This window comes from Salvelinus alpinus, chromosome 33 (genome assembly GCF_045679555.1).
Source record: "Salvelinus alpinus chromosome 33, SLU_Salpinus.1, whole genome shotgun sequence".
Lineage (NCBI taxonomy): Eukaryota > Metazoa > Chordata > Actinopteri > Salmoniformes > Salmonidae > Salvelinus > Salvelinus alpinus.
In genome coordinates this window covers 8501539-8514929 of record NC_092118.1, presented here as the reverse complement: position 1 = coordinate 8514929, position 13391 = coordinate 8501539, and the positions used below count along the sequence as shown (strand labels likewise).

General features: G+C 41.8%; 1 protein-coding gene across 2 annotated transcripts; it reads right to left on the bottom strand.

Annotated features, from left to right (window-relative positions):
* Window positions 1–6652: 6652 nt before the first annotated feature.
* On the bottom strand, window positions 6653–10285 carry LOC139562853 (transmembrane protein 208-like). 2 transcript variants are annotated; one of them, XM_071380974.1, is made up of 6 exons: window positions 10111–10285; window positions 9719–9814; window positions 9575–9634; window positions 9256–9392; window positions 8971–9055; window positions 6653–8871 (listed from the first exon to the last, which is right to left on the bottom strand). In XM_071380974.1, the coding sequence occupies exons 1-6, from the start codon at window positions 10114–10116 to the stop codon at window positions 8731–8733; spliced, it is 525 nt and encodes a 174-aa protein (XP_071237075.1). In that variant the 5' UTR covers window positions 10117–10285; the 3' UTR covers window positions 6653–8730. The 2 variants fall into 2 exon arrangements, with proteins under 2 accessions (XP_071237075.1, XP_071237076.1); XM_071380975.1 differs by having other exon boundaries at window positions 7951–8871; window positions 9575–9596; window positions 10111–10127.
* Between the last annotated feature and the right edge of the window lie 3106 nt (window positions 10286–13391).

Genomic DNA, 13391 nt, shown 5'->3' with positions numbered 1-13391 from the left:
CTCTTTAAGGAATACCTAGGATAGGATAAAGTAATCCTTCTAACCCCCCCCCCCCCTTAAAAGAGTTAGATGCACTATTGTAAAGTGGTTGTTCCACTGGATATCATAAGGTGAATGCACCAATTTGTAAGTCGCTCTGGATAAGAGCGTCTGCTAAATGACTTAAATGTAAATGTAATTTCAATAAGCATAGGCTAGGCCTACTAAAATCTAGGTTTACGGTTGTAATTAAACTTTGCCATGGTTTGGTTAGCTACAGTGGCAAGAAAAGGTATGTGAACCCTTTGAAATTAACCGAATTTCTGCTTAAATTGGTCATAACATTTTATCTGATCTTCATCTAAGTCACAACAATAGACCAACAGTGTGCTTAAACTAATAACACACAAATTATTGTATTTTTCTTGTCTATATTGAATACATAATTTAAACATTCACAGTGTAGGTTGGGGGAAAGTATGTGAACCCCTTGGCTAATAACTTCTCCAAAAGCTAATTGGAGTCAGGGGTCAGCTAACCTGGAGTCCAATCAATGAGATGAGATTGGAGATGTTGGTTAGCGCTGCCCTGCCCTATCAAAAACACTCACAAAATTTGAGTTTGCTATTCACAAGAAGCATTGCCTCGCCTCTTCAACCTCAGGAGGCTGAAGAAATTCGGCTTGTCACCAAAAGCACTCACAAACTTCTACAGATGCACAATCGAGAGCATCCTGTCGGGCTGTATCACCGCCTGGTACGGCAACTGCTCCGCCCACAACCGTAAGGCTCTCCAGAGGGTAGTGAGGTCTGCAGAACGCATCACCGGGGGCAAACTACCTGCCCTCCAGGACACCTACACCACCCGATGTCACAGGAAGGCCATAAAGATCATCAAGGACAACAACCACCCAAGCCACTGCCTGTTCACCCCGCTATCATCCAGAAGGCGAGGTCAGTACAGGTGCATCAAAGCAGGGACCGAGAGACTGAAAAACAGCTTCTATCTCAAGGCCATCAGACTGTTAAACAGCCACCACTAACATTTAGCGGCCGCTGCCAACATACTGACTCAACTCCAGCCACTTTAAAAATGGGAATTGATGGAAATTATGTACAAATGTACCACTAGCCACTTTAAACAATGCCACTTAATATAATGTTTACATACCCTACATTACCCATCTCATATGTATATACTGTACTCTATATCATCTACTGCATCTTGCCATCTTTATGTAATACATGTACCACTAGCCACTTTAAACTATGCCACTTTATGTTTACATACCCTACAGTACTCATCTCATATGTATATACCGTACTCTATACCATCTACTGCATCTTGCCATGCCGTTCTGTACCACCACTCATTCATATATCTTTATGTACATATTCTTTATCCCTTTACACTTGTGTGTGTGTATAAGGTAGTAGTTGTGGAATTGTTAGGTTAGATTACTTGTTGGTTATTACTGCATTGTCGGAACTAGAAGCACAAGCATTTCGCTACACTCGCATTAACATCTGCTAACCATGTGTATGTGACTAATAAAATTTGATTTGATTTGATTTGATTTGAAGTGAACCATGCCTCGAACAAAAGAGATCTCAGAAGACCTAAGATTAAGAATTGTTGACTTGAAAAGGGTTACAAAGGTATCTCTACAAGCCTTGATGTTCATCAGTCCACGGTAAGACAAATTATCTATAAATGGAGAAAGTTCAGCACTGTTGCTACTCTCCCTAGGAGTGGCCATCCTGCAAAGATAACTGCAAGAGCACAGCGCAGAATGCTCAATGAGGTTAAGAAGAATCCTAGTGTCAGCTAAAGATTTACAGAAATCTGTGGAACATGCTAACATCTCTGCTGACTAGTTTACGATACGTAAAACACTTAACAAGAATAGTGTTCATGGGAGGACACCACAGAAGAAGCCACTGCTGTCCAAAAAAAACATTGCTGCACGTCTGAAGTTCGTAAAAGAGCACCTGGATGTTCCACAGCGCTACTGGCAAAATATTCTGCGGACAAATGAAACTAAAGTTGAGTTGTTTGGAAGGCACTATGTGTGGAGAAAAAAGGCACAGCACACCAACATCAAAACCTCATCCCATCTGTAAAGTGTGGTGAATGGAGCATCAGGGTTTGGAGCTGCTTTGCTGCCTCAAGGCCTGGACAGCTTGCTATCATCGACAGATTTCCCAAGTTTATCAAAACATTTTGCAGGAGAATGTAAGGCTATCTGTCCGTTGGGTGATGCAACAGGACAATGACCCAAAATACAGAAGTAAATCAACAACAGAATGGCTTCAACAGAAGAAAATACGCCTTCTGGAGTGGCCCAGTCAGAGTCCTGACCTCAACCCGATTGAGATGCTATGGCATGACCTCAAGAGAGCAATTCACACCAGACATCCCAAGAATATTGCTGAACTGAAACAGTTTTGTAAAGAGGAATGGTCCAAAATTCCTCCTGGCCGCTGTGCAGGTCTGATCCGCAACTACAGAAAACGTTTGGTTGAGGTTATTGCTGCCAAAAGAGGATCAACTAGTTATTAAATCCAAGGGTTCACATACTTTTTCCACCCTGCACTGTGAATGTTTACACGGTGTGTTCAATAAAGACATGAAAACGTATAATTGTTTGCGTGTTATTAGTTTAAGCAGACTGTGTTTGTCTATTGTTGTGACTTAGATGAAGTTCAGATCAAATTGTATGACCAATTTATGCAGAAATCCAGGTAATTCCAAAGGGTTCACATACTTTTTCTTGCCACTGTATATGCAGGTAGCCTATAGCCTACAGTAGCCTAGGCATGATGTAAAATGAACGATTTCAAATTGACAGACTAATTTATTTAACATGAATAGCGAGGCGATTTCAAGGTAAGAAGTGCTTCTGTTGCCCAATAGCCTGCTGGAATAGTCTGAGGATGGGGATGTAATTTCAATCACTAATAATTTAATTTAAATCATATATTAATTATGGATATTACCTGAATAGGCCTATGCTTGTCAACAACAGACGGGTTTTACTTTGTTTTTTACCTGTAGCTTAATCTGACTGACTGTTACCTTCAATATAATGCATTCTAACAACATCTGATGCAATTGCGATAGAACTGTGGCAATATTCACAGTGGATAACTTCCAATTTCGTTAACTAAACATAGCCATTAATAATTGCATAATAACACAAGGCTATGACAACAAACTGAAGTTTTAGGCAATTTATTAAATCCGTTTGCCAGCCCCAGGTAGGCTACACAAGTGGCAAAAGTGTATTTGCAATGACTCCAGTGATATCGTTTCAACATATTAATTGTATCAAATGGTAGGATATAGTAGCCTACATAGAGATTGACAGGCTACTTAATGGCCAACAGATATCTAGTGGCACAACTTTGGTTTTAGAAGTGGGGAGGACACATTATAAACACTTCAAACAGCCAACCCGACCGCTCGTTGTCGTCCGCTTGGCCCTAAAGCCCACCATTCCCTCGTCTTGTGTCCCATTCCAATGGGGGGGGGGGCGCAATTTCAGACTGTGGCCCCATCCCCAGCGAAAGTTGCACCCCTGGATGTATCACTCTCCACATTCCATGTCAGTTTCATCGTGGCCTTTTGGGCATATCAGAAGCACACGAGGGAGTTCCATAACTTCCATTTTTAACATTTCCACACACGCAGCACTCCAGACCCAAGAACTGAGGATTTGCATAATGCACTCCAGAGCACCTAGTTGTTTTCCTGTGCATTGTCACCTTGTTTCTTGATACGCATCAGTTCTAGCGCGTTAAATGTTTTTCTGGGTTGGAAATATGTCTCCATAATAACAATCTAAATAGCCTACCTACAACTGGTAAAAAGTTGTCATGACTGTCCCCTCTCACTCATGTGACTCGGCTGCAGCACTCAGTCTAAACATACACCTACCCCCTCCAGCCCTCCACCCCACTCATGCACTCACTCAGTTGACTCAGCAACAGGCTACTTCACTACCTGATAGTCAGCAGCAGGTCACAGTGAAATATATATTTTTGAGAAGAAATGTCATGACGGCCGTGGTGCAATTTAGAAGTAGCCCAAAAACCTGCAACCCGTGACCAATACATTTTCGTAGCAGGTTAGGAAAGCATTTTCACAAACCCTAACCCTGTTCAGTCTCCTAACCTGCTACGAAAATGCAAGTTCGGTATCGAAGTGGCGCTAAGTGTTTCCCTGAAGTTCATGTTCAGACTATGAACAGACGAAGAGGTCTGTAGAAATATAAATACAGGGATCGTGCAAAAATGTTTACAAATCTCTTTTTGAATTGGAAGCATTGTGAAGCAAGCTCCATTAAAGCGGCAATCTGCCGTTGAAACAATAACAGAGGGTAACCCACCTGTTTTGGTAAACAGCTGAAGGATGGGCTGGAGAAATATAACCACTCTCAAATTCACAGACAGAGCTATGGATGCAAGGACTGACCATCCATGATATCAACATTATAGTTTTAACCATCTTTTGAGGCTCTATAGTGTTAACAAACATCGGCATAAAACAATCTTATAATTTGGGTTCGAATGTAGCACGGCAGTTGAACTAAGCTCGTGAGGCATTTCTAAGTTATATGTGTACATATCATTAATTTAATTTTAAAATGGATGTAGCAACAGCCTTTACGGTCACATGACCATACGGATAACTTTCCAAATAAAAGTCCCCCCAAATTCTTTTTACTTGAACGTTATCAAAGTTTTACACTACGTTTTTCTGATTTTAAAATCGTGAAAAGATTACTTTAATATACATTTATTGAAAACAAACAATACTTTGACTTTTGGGCACAGATGTTTGCTCACTACATTGAAATAACAGATCAAAGCTAGTAAATGTACTTTTCAATCGTTATGAAAAAAAACTGACAAAATTAGACCTCAGACAGGTTGTTTTTATACTGAAATCATATTTAATCATATGTACATTAAGACTTTGTAGCAACAATATCTAGGCTTACATAGTTGTTGGCAGACATTTCTGAAGAGATCAACCACCATGTTACCCCTGCATTGACATGCTTACATTGTATAGGCATATTGATTACACAAGTTGCTGCCAACCAGTGCATCAATATATACTTCCATTTAATTTGTCTATTATTCAAATATGATTTTGGCAAAGCCAGAACAGCAGTCATAGGTCATAGCCCCATTCCTAGCACCTTGTCTATGCTTGTCAATGACTCGGGCAATAACTCACTCACTGGGGATGCATTAGCTACAGGAAGCTGTTTTCTACGATCTACCCTCCACCACCCCCCTTTTGCAGATCTGAGACAACAGTTCTATCACATCTGCAAAAGGGAGTGATGACAGCCTGGGTCATTAGGTTGAGAGATATGGAGAAAGAAACAGAACAAAATACTGATTTCACACCAAGATGGCTACACATCACAAAAGGTATACTACTAAAGCGCCTTTATAACGCATTCATACCCCTTGACTTATTCCGCATTTTGTTGTGCTACAGACAGAATTCAAGATGGATTAAATAGATTTGTTCCCCCTCATCCATCTACACACAATAAGCCATACTGACAAAGTGAAAACATGTTTTTAGACATTTCTGCAAATGTATTGAACATGAAATACAGAAATATCTAATTTACATAAGTATTCATAACCCTGGGTCAATACTTTGTAGAAGCACGTTTGGCAGCGATTACAGCTGTGAGTATTTCTGGGTAAGTCTCTAAGAGCTTTCCACACCTGGATTGCGCAACATTTGCCCATTATTCTTCAAAAAATTATTCAAGCTCTGTCAAATTGGCTGTTGATAATTGCTATACATTCGACAACCATTTTCAGGTACTGCCATAGATTTTCAAGTAGATTTAAGTCAAAACTAACTCGGCCACTCAGGAACATTCACGGTCTTCTTGGTAAGCAACTCCAGTGTATATTTGGCCTTGTGTTTTAGATTATTATCCTGCTGAAAGGTGAAATCACCTCCCAGTGTTTGGTGGAAAGCAGTGGAAACCAGTTTTCCCTCTAGGATTCTGCCTGTGCTTAGCAACATTCCATTCCCAAGCATAACACAGAATTTATTTACGACAAAAAGTTAATCGCTCTGCCACATTTTTTTGCATTATTACTTTAGTGCCTTGTTGCAAACGTGTTTTGGAATATTTTTATGCTGTACAGGCTTCCTTTTCACTGTCAATTTGGTTCGTATTGTGGAGTAACTACAATGTTGTAAACACTTGGCCATTTTCGCCCTTCTTTACGAGGCATTGGAAAACCTCCCTGATCTTTGTGGTTGAATCTAACACAGATTATTATATGTGTGGGGTACAGAGATGCAAGGTAGTCATTCTTTACGAGGCATTGGAAAACCTCCCTGATCTTTGTGGTTGAATCTAACACAGATTATTATATGTGTGGGGTACAGAGATGCAAGGTAGTCATTCTAAAATCATGTTAAACACTTATTGCCTACAGAATGAGTCTATGCAACTTATTATGTGACTTAAGCACATTTCTACTCCTAAAATTATTTAGGCTTGCCATAACAAAGGGGGTTGAATAATTAACTCAAGACATTTCAGCTTTTCATTTTTAATTCATTTGTTTAAAAAAACATACCCCATAAGTGGGATTATCACGTGTAGGCCAGTGACAAAATCTCAATTTTAATAAATGTTTTAATTCAGGCGGTATCAACAAAAACGTGGAAAAAGTTCAAAGGTCAGAATACTTCCTGAAGGCACTGTATATTTCCTTTTGCGTATTTATGCTGTGAAGAAATGCACTTGAAATGTTAATGCATATACACGATTGTTATTGTTTGCAATCAAATAATTTGTTCAGCATTGTGAAGGATGGGAGCGATAACGATGATCAGGGCCGAGATACAATCCGATCGCGGATTTAGACAATGCGCCATTAATATTGAACAGAAATATAAATGCAACATGTAACGATTTTACTGAGTTACAATTCATATAAGGAAATCAGTCAACTGAAATAAATGAATTAGGCCCTAATCTATGGATTTCACATGACTGGGAATACAGACATGCATCTGTTGGTCACAGATACCTTAAAAAAAAAAAAATGCAGGGTAGTGGATCAGAAAACCAGTCAGTATCTGGTGTGACCACAAGGCAGCGCGACACATCTCCTTTGCATAAAGTTGATCAGGCTGTTGATTGTGGCCTGTGGAATGTTGTCCCACTCCTCTGCAATGGCTGTGCGAAGTTGCTGGATATTGGCAGAAACTGGAACACGGCATCGTACATGTCGATCCAGAGCATCCCAAACATGTTCAACGGGTGACATGTCTGAGTATGCAGGCCATGGAAGAACTGGGCCATTTTCAGCTTCCATAAATTGTGTAAAGTGCTGAAACATGAGGTGACGGCAGTGGATGAATGGCATGACAATGGGCCTCAAGATCTCGTCACGGTATCTCTATGCGTTCAAATTGCCATCGATAAAATGCAATTGTGTACGTTGTCCGTAGCTTATGCTTGCCCATACCATAACCCCACCGCCACTCCGGAGCACTCTTTTCACAATGTTGACATCATCAAACACGAAGCCATACACTTTCCACTGCGGTTGTGAGGCCGGTTGGACATACTGCCAAATTCTCTAAAATGACGTTGGAGGCGTCTTTTGGTAGAAATGAACATTCAATTTTCTAGCAGCAGCTCTGGTGGACCTTTCTGCAATCAGCATGCCAATTACATGCTCCCTCAAAACATGAGACATCGGTTTGACGAAACTACACATTTTAGAGTCGCCTATTTCATTGTCCTCAGCCCAAGGTACACCTGGGTAATGATCCTGCTGTTAAACCAGCTTCTGCTATGCCACACCTGTCAGCTGGATGGATTATATTGGCAAAGGAGAAATGTTCACTAACAGGGATGTCAACAAATTTGTGCACAACATTTGAGCGAAATAAGCTTTTTGTGCGTATGGAAAATATCTGGGATCTTTTATTTCAGCTCATGAAACCAACACTTTACATGTTGCGTTGATATTTTTGTTCAGTGTAAAAGTCCTTTCCGATTGAGCCGACATATGCAGCATCAACAGTGAATATAGTCTCCGCGAGAACATTGACTTTAAACAGTGCACAACCGGATTTCATTTCAACCTTCCCAATTCCAAATCAACACCGAGCACCGAACCCTATGCACGTCATGTAGATCTGAAATAAATAGCTGTAAAAGTCAGGTAATAGTTCCCCTTTGGTCGAGATGAACACCTAGGTGGTCGTTGCTAGTTGTCTATTTGGAATTGGGCGTGAGAGTGTGATCTGACGAGCAGTGTCTAAAATAAAATGTCTGCCATAGGGTAAAAGATCACCACATCCTTTACACTCGTTCAGATGAAATTGATGTGATACATAGACCTAGATTATGAACAATTGAATGTAAACAAATTACAGGCCAAGGTAAATGACAACATGTATTGGTGGTGATGATGTCATCAGCCCAACAAGGACGATTTCCTCTCCAGATGTAAAGAAAAAGGGATAGGGATAGAGGGGAGAGGAAGAAAGGGAAGGATGAGGGATAGGGCGAAAGAGGAAAACCAGATAACCCACAGGGTCCGGTTCAGTTCTGTATCCATACCTGGATGTCTTTGGGCACACATCAAAAGTTCCTCCTGAATAACTTAACTCTAGAGTTCCTGGCTGTCTGTATTTGGACTAATTCTGTGTCTAGAAATTCTGCGGCAGTCGGCCAAGTTAGAATCTCTTCATCTGTCGGCGCTCCTGTCGTCTCTGCCTCTTCTCATTCACCTCCTCTGGGGCGGCACCAGGGGTCTCGGCCGAAAACCAGGGGCCTAGGAAGTTCACCCACAGCAGGAACATTGCACGGGCCGGGGCCTGACACACACAGGTCGATTAAGAGATCAACGAGGTCCATAAGAAAGGGAAAATAAACATCCAAAGAGAGAGTACAGCAAGTATGGGATAAACTCTTACCAGCAGCCAAAGGTACCAGGAGTAGGAGGAGATGGTGCTGAGCACTTGTAATATAGCAGTTAGCAGGATAACATCCTTCAGATGCCTATAATGACAAAGAATCCATCATAATGCACCACACTACCATTATAGCTTTGCGAGATATACCCTTGAAGGGAGATAAGGGTACCATTGTTAGATGCATGTTGAACATGCTGTAACACTCAGCAATTCTCTCTCGCACACACTGTATGTTTGCACACTCATGTTCACGGAAACGCACACTCCTGCTGTGTGAGCACTCACTCTGCCATCCCCTGCTCCATGTTCAGATCTATTCCTCCGTCCAGCAGACTCCCATCCTCACCAAACACTGCTTTGGCCATGGCAGTCATGGAGCGGTAACTGCCCACATACACTGCTAGCGCAAACACCAGCGCAAACTACAGGGGTGGGAGAAGGAGATGGAGGAAGGAAGAGAGACAGTGGGGGAGAAACCAAGAAGGGAGGAACGAGGGGGAAGGAGGAAAGAATAAAGTTAGTAATCTGCAATCGTCCCAGTTTTACTGCTCAACAGTAGAGGAGCCATCAATGTCAATAACATGCACAGAATGAACTCGCTCACCCATGTCCAAAACGTTGAAGAGCTATAGAAGACCAAGAGGTTTAACGCAGTGTATATCGCCTGGGAGAGAAACAAGTGTCAGGTGCTGTACTAGTCACAATTTCCATTCAAAAGGTAACATTGACAAGGAAGACGTTGTCTTACGTTGGCTCCCAAGATTACTCTGGTGTAGAACTTGAGTGTCGCCTCATTCTCCTCGTAGATTTGCTTCTTGCCTTTAGTGCTGACCTTACCTTTGGGCTGTGTGCATTAGAAAGGCAGGCTGTTAGTGTAGTCAACATTGCATGGACTTCGGGAAGTAAGATAGCTTACTAGCATCAATATGGGGACAGGCTGTGTAGGGTTTGTTAACTAACGTTGGCTCAAGCTAATTAATTGGCTTTGATACACAGTTTATCATTCTATTAATTTAATTAGTCAATAGGTACTCATAACTGAGGATGAGTTAGTTGCTATGGTGTTATAAAGCATAGTAGACTCGTTATCCTATGCTGTCTGCCCAACCTGAAACATACGCAGATCAAATATTCTCCTACCGCCATTAATCCCTTAACCCTGTGCTGCTGCTCCTTTCACGCGTAGTAGGTACTTTTTTGACATCGACTTGTACAGTATTCGAGCAATTTAGATGGACGGTTATAACACAGGCTTGACGTTCAACTGTGACGAGCTCTCAAAGGTAACGCATCAGCGTTTAAGAATTACACTTCCGGCGCAGGTAAGACGTCACTAATTCAAATGACTTTCTATTCAAAAATGACTTTGTTGCCATCTGGCGTCGTGAACGTGAATGCATTCAACTACAGTGGTTGTAGTTATTGCACAATTTTTGTAATTTCCAAATATAACAGTAGGCCAACTCAACCAGAACCATTTTGACAGCCATGCCTGACAATAACTATATAGATTCAAAATAAAACATAAGCAAATCAAGCATATAAACCTGCTTCGAACATGGTGCCAGGTAGGTGGTGAACATGAGATCAGCTCCACTCCATACTAGCAGTGTGCAGTGGAAGAACAGCTTCACTGGGCACCTGGCCTGCAGAGTTCAGTACTACTGCACTCTGTCCTGTTGGGTTAGGTCTGACTGATTCTAAAGTGTATTTCCATACGTTCACCACTTGAGGTCAACAACTCACAAGACAATCTTTGAATTATCACATTTTGATGAAGCCCTGACCACTGTAGTGAAATAAATAGAATTGTGACCATGTCAAATTTGTGTATAAATGTTGTCAACATCACTTACTTTTTTTGCATTTTTAATCCCTGAAACCAAAGATTTCCCAAGGGCTCAGGATTTAACCAAGTCAGACCATTGCAGGGCGCAGGGATGAAGCCAGTCATATCAGGAGCGGTTAAAACCTGGAAAACGATGCATACTGAGCAATAAAGTATAACCTCCTCTAACATTAGGAATTTACCACCTTCATTTTCATTTTATTTCACCACTGGTATTTTATCACCACCATTACCTGCATAACTTGGACTGATAGAGGATCAGTTTTGATTGCCTGCAAACACATTAAAACCATAAATGCAGTGTGAGTAAACCATTAGTGTACCTCTTGCCAGGGACTTCAGTAGTTTGGTCAGACTGGGTAGTATCTGCTGTGGACAAATCCTTAGATGCTTGGGTCACGTCTGGCTTCAATGGGCTCATGGTCATCACAACATACTATTTATTCATCATTTTCTTCAGGGTTCCCTTCCAGGTCAGTCCCAGCAGGAGTTACCAGGGTCAGGTCTGATTGCTCTGGGAGTGGTATAGCAGCACCCTCATCATGACTTCCAGGGTGGCCTTCATCAGGGTTCATTGGTGCCAATGGTACAGGCACCCGCAGCTGGGGTAACCTCTGTCTGGGGAGAGGCTGGAGGGAGGGCAACTAACACTCAGCCCAGTCCAAGCTCTTCTCTGTCCTGGCACCCCAATGGTGGAACTAGCTTCCCCCTGAAGCTAGGACAGCAGAGGCTAAATGAATCTAAGATACATTATTCTGAACCAACACTTGCACTTGACATCCCCCCCCCCCCTCCTTACTAGCTCTGAATTTGCTGATAGCTACTTTATTGAATGTATGTGTACTTACTATGCTTGTGGTGTGTGGTGATCCCACCTAGCTATCTTACAATGAATGCACTAACTGTAAGTCGCTCTGGATAAGTAACGCAAATGTAATGCTGGTGCAGGCAGTTGTACTCTGAGAAGTGGTACCACTGGGTGGATATGTGGTTGTTGGGGGATTAGTGCTTCTGGACACACGGTTGAAACCATGTGGACCTTACTTCTCATCTTCAGATTGGTCAGGCTTTTTCATTTTTATTTATTGTTGGACATATAAGTGTAAAAACACCAGGAAATGAGCTCCAAGTGATTTTAATTTAAGAAATCTGTTCCCAAGTATTCCCATGCATAATAGATAGACACGTGATCATATAAAATATAAGCCATGTTTGAAATTATTATGTTTAAGTCAAACATATCCGTTTGGGATTATTGCAGTCAATTTGCAGTCTACAAATTATTTGTAATTATAAACTGGGTGGTTCGAGCCCTGAATGCTGATTGGCTGACAGCCGTGGTATACCACAGGTATGACAAAACATTTATTTTTACTGCTCTAATTGCATTGGTAACCTGTTTATAATAGCATTAAGGCACCTGTGGAGTTGTGGTATATGACCAATATACCCCATCTAAGGGCTATATCCAGGCACTCCACCGTTGCATCGTGCATAAGAACAGCCCTTAGCCATTGTATCTTGGCCAAATACAGTGCATTAGGAAAGTATCCAGACCTCTTCACTTTTTAAACATTTTGTAACGTTACAGCCTTATTCTAAAATTGATTAAATACATTTTTGTCCTCTACACACAATACCCTATAATGACAAAGCGAAAAAACAGGTTTTTAGAAATGTTTGCAAATTTATTCAAATAAAAAACAAATACCTTAATTACATAAGTATTCAGACCCTTTGCTATGAGACTCAAAACTGAGCTCAGGTGCATCATGTTTCCTTTGATCATCCTTGAGATGTTTCTACAACTTGATTGGAATCCACCTGTGGTCAATTCAATTGATTAGACATGACTTGGAAAGGCACACACCTGTCTATATAAGGTCCCACAGTTGACAGTGCACGTCAGAGCAAAAACCAAGCCATGAAGTCGAAATAATTGTCTGTAGAGCTCCGAGATAGGATTGTGTCGAGGCACAGATTTGGGGACGGGTACCAAAACATTTCTGTAGCATTGAAGGTCCAAAAGAACACAGTGGCCTCCATCATTCTTAAATGTAAGAAGTTTGAAACCCCCAAGACTCTTCCTAGAGCTGGCCGACTGGCCAAACTGAGCAATCGGGGGAGAAGGTCCTTGGTCAGGGAGGTGACCGAGAACCCGATGGTCACTCTGACAGAGACCCAGAGTTCCTCTGGGGATTGGAAAACCTTCCAGAAGGACAACCATCTCTGCAGCACTCCACCAATCAGTCCTTTATGGTAGAATGGCCAGACGGAAGCCACTCCTCAGTAAAAAGCACATGACAGCCCGCTTGGAGTTTGCCAAAACGCACCTAAAGGACTCTCCTTTCTCTCATGAGAAACAAGATTCTCTGGTCTGATGAAACCAATTTTAAACTCTTTGGCCTGAATGCCAAGCGTCACCTTCCAAGGTTCACCTTCCAACAGGACAACGACCCTAAGCACACAGCCAAGACAATGCAGGAGTGGCTTCGGGACAAGTCTCTGAATGTCCTTGAGTGGCCCAGCCAGACCCCGGACTTGAACCCGATCGAACATCTCTGGAGAGACG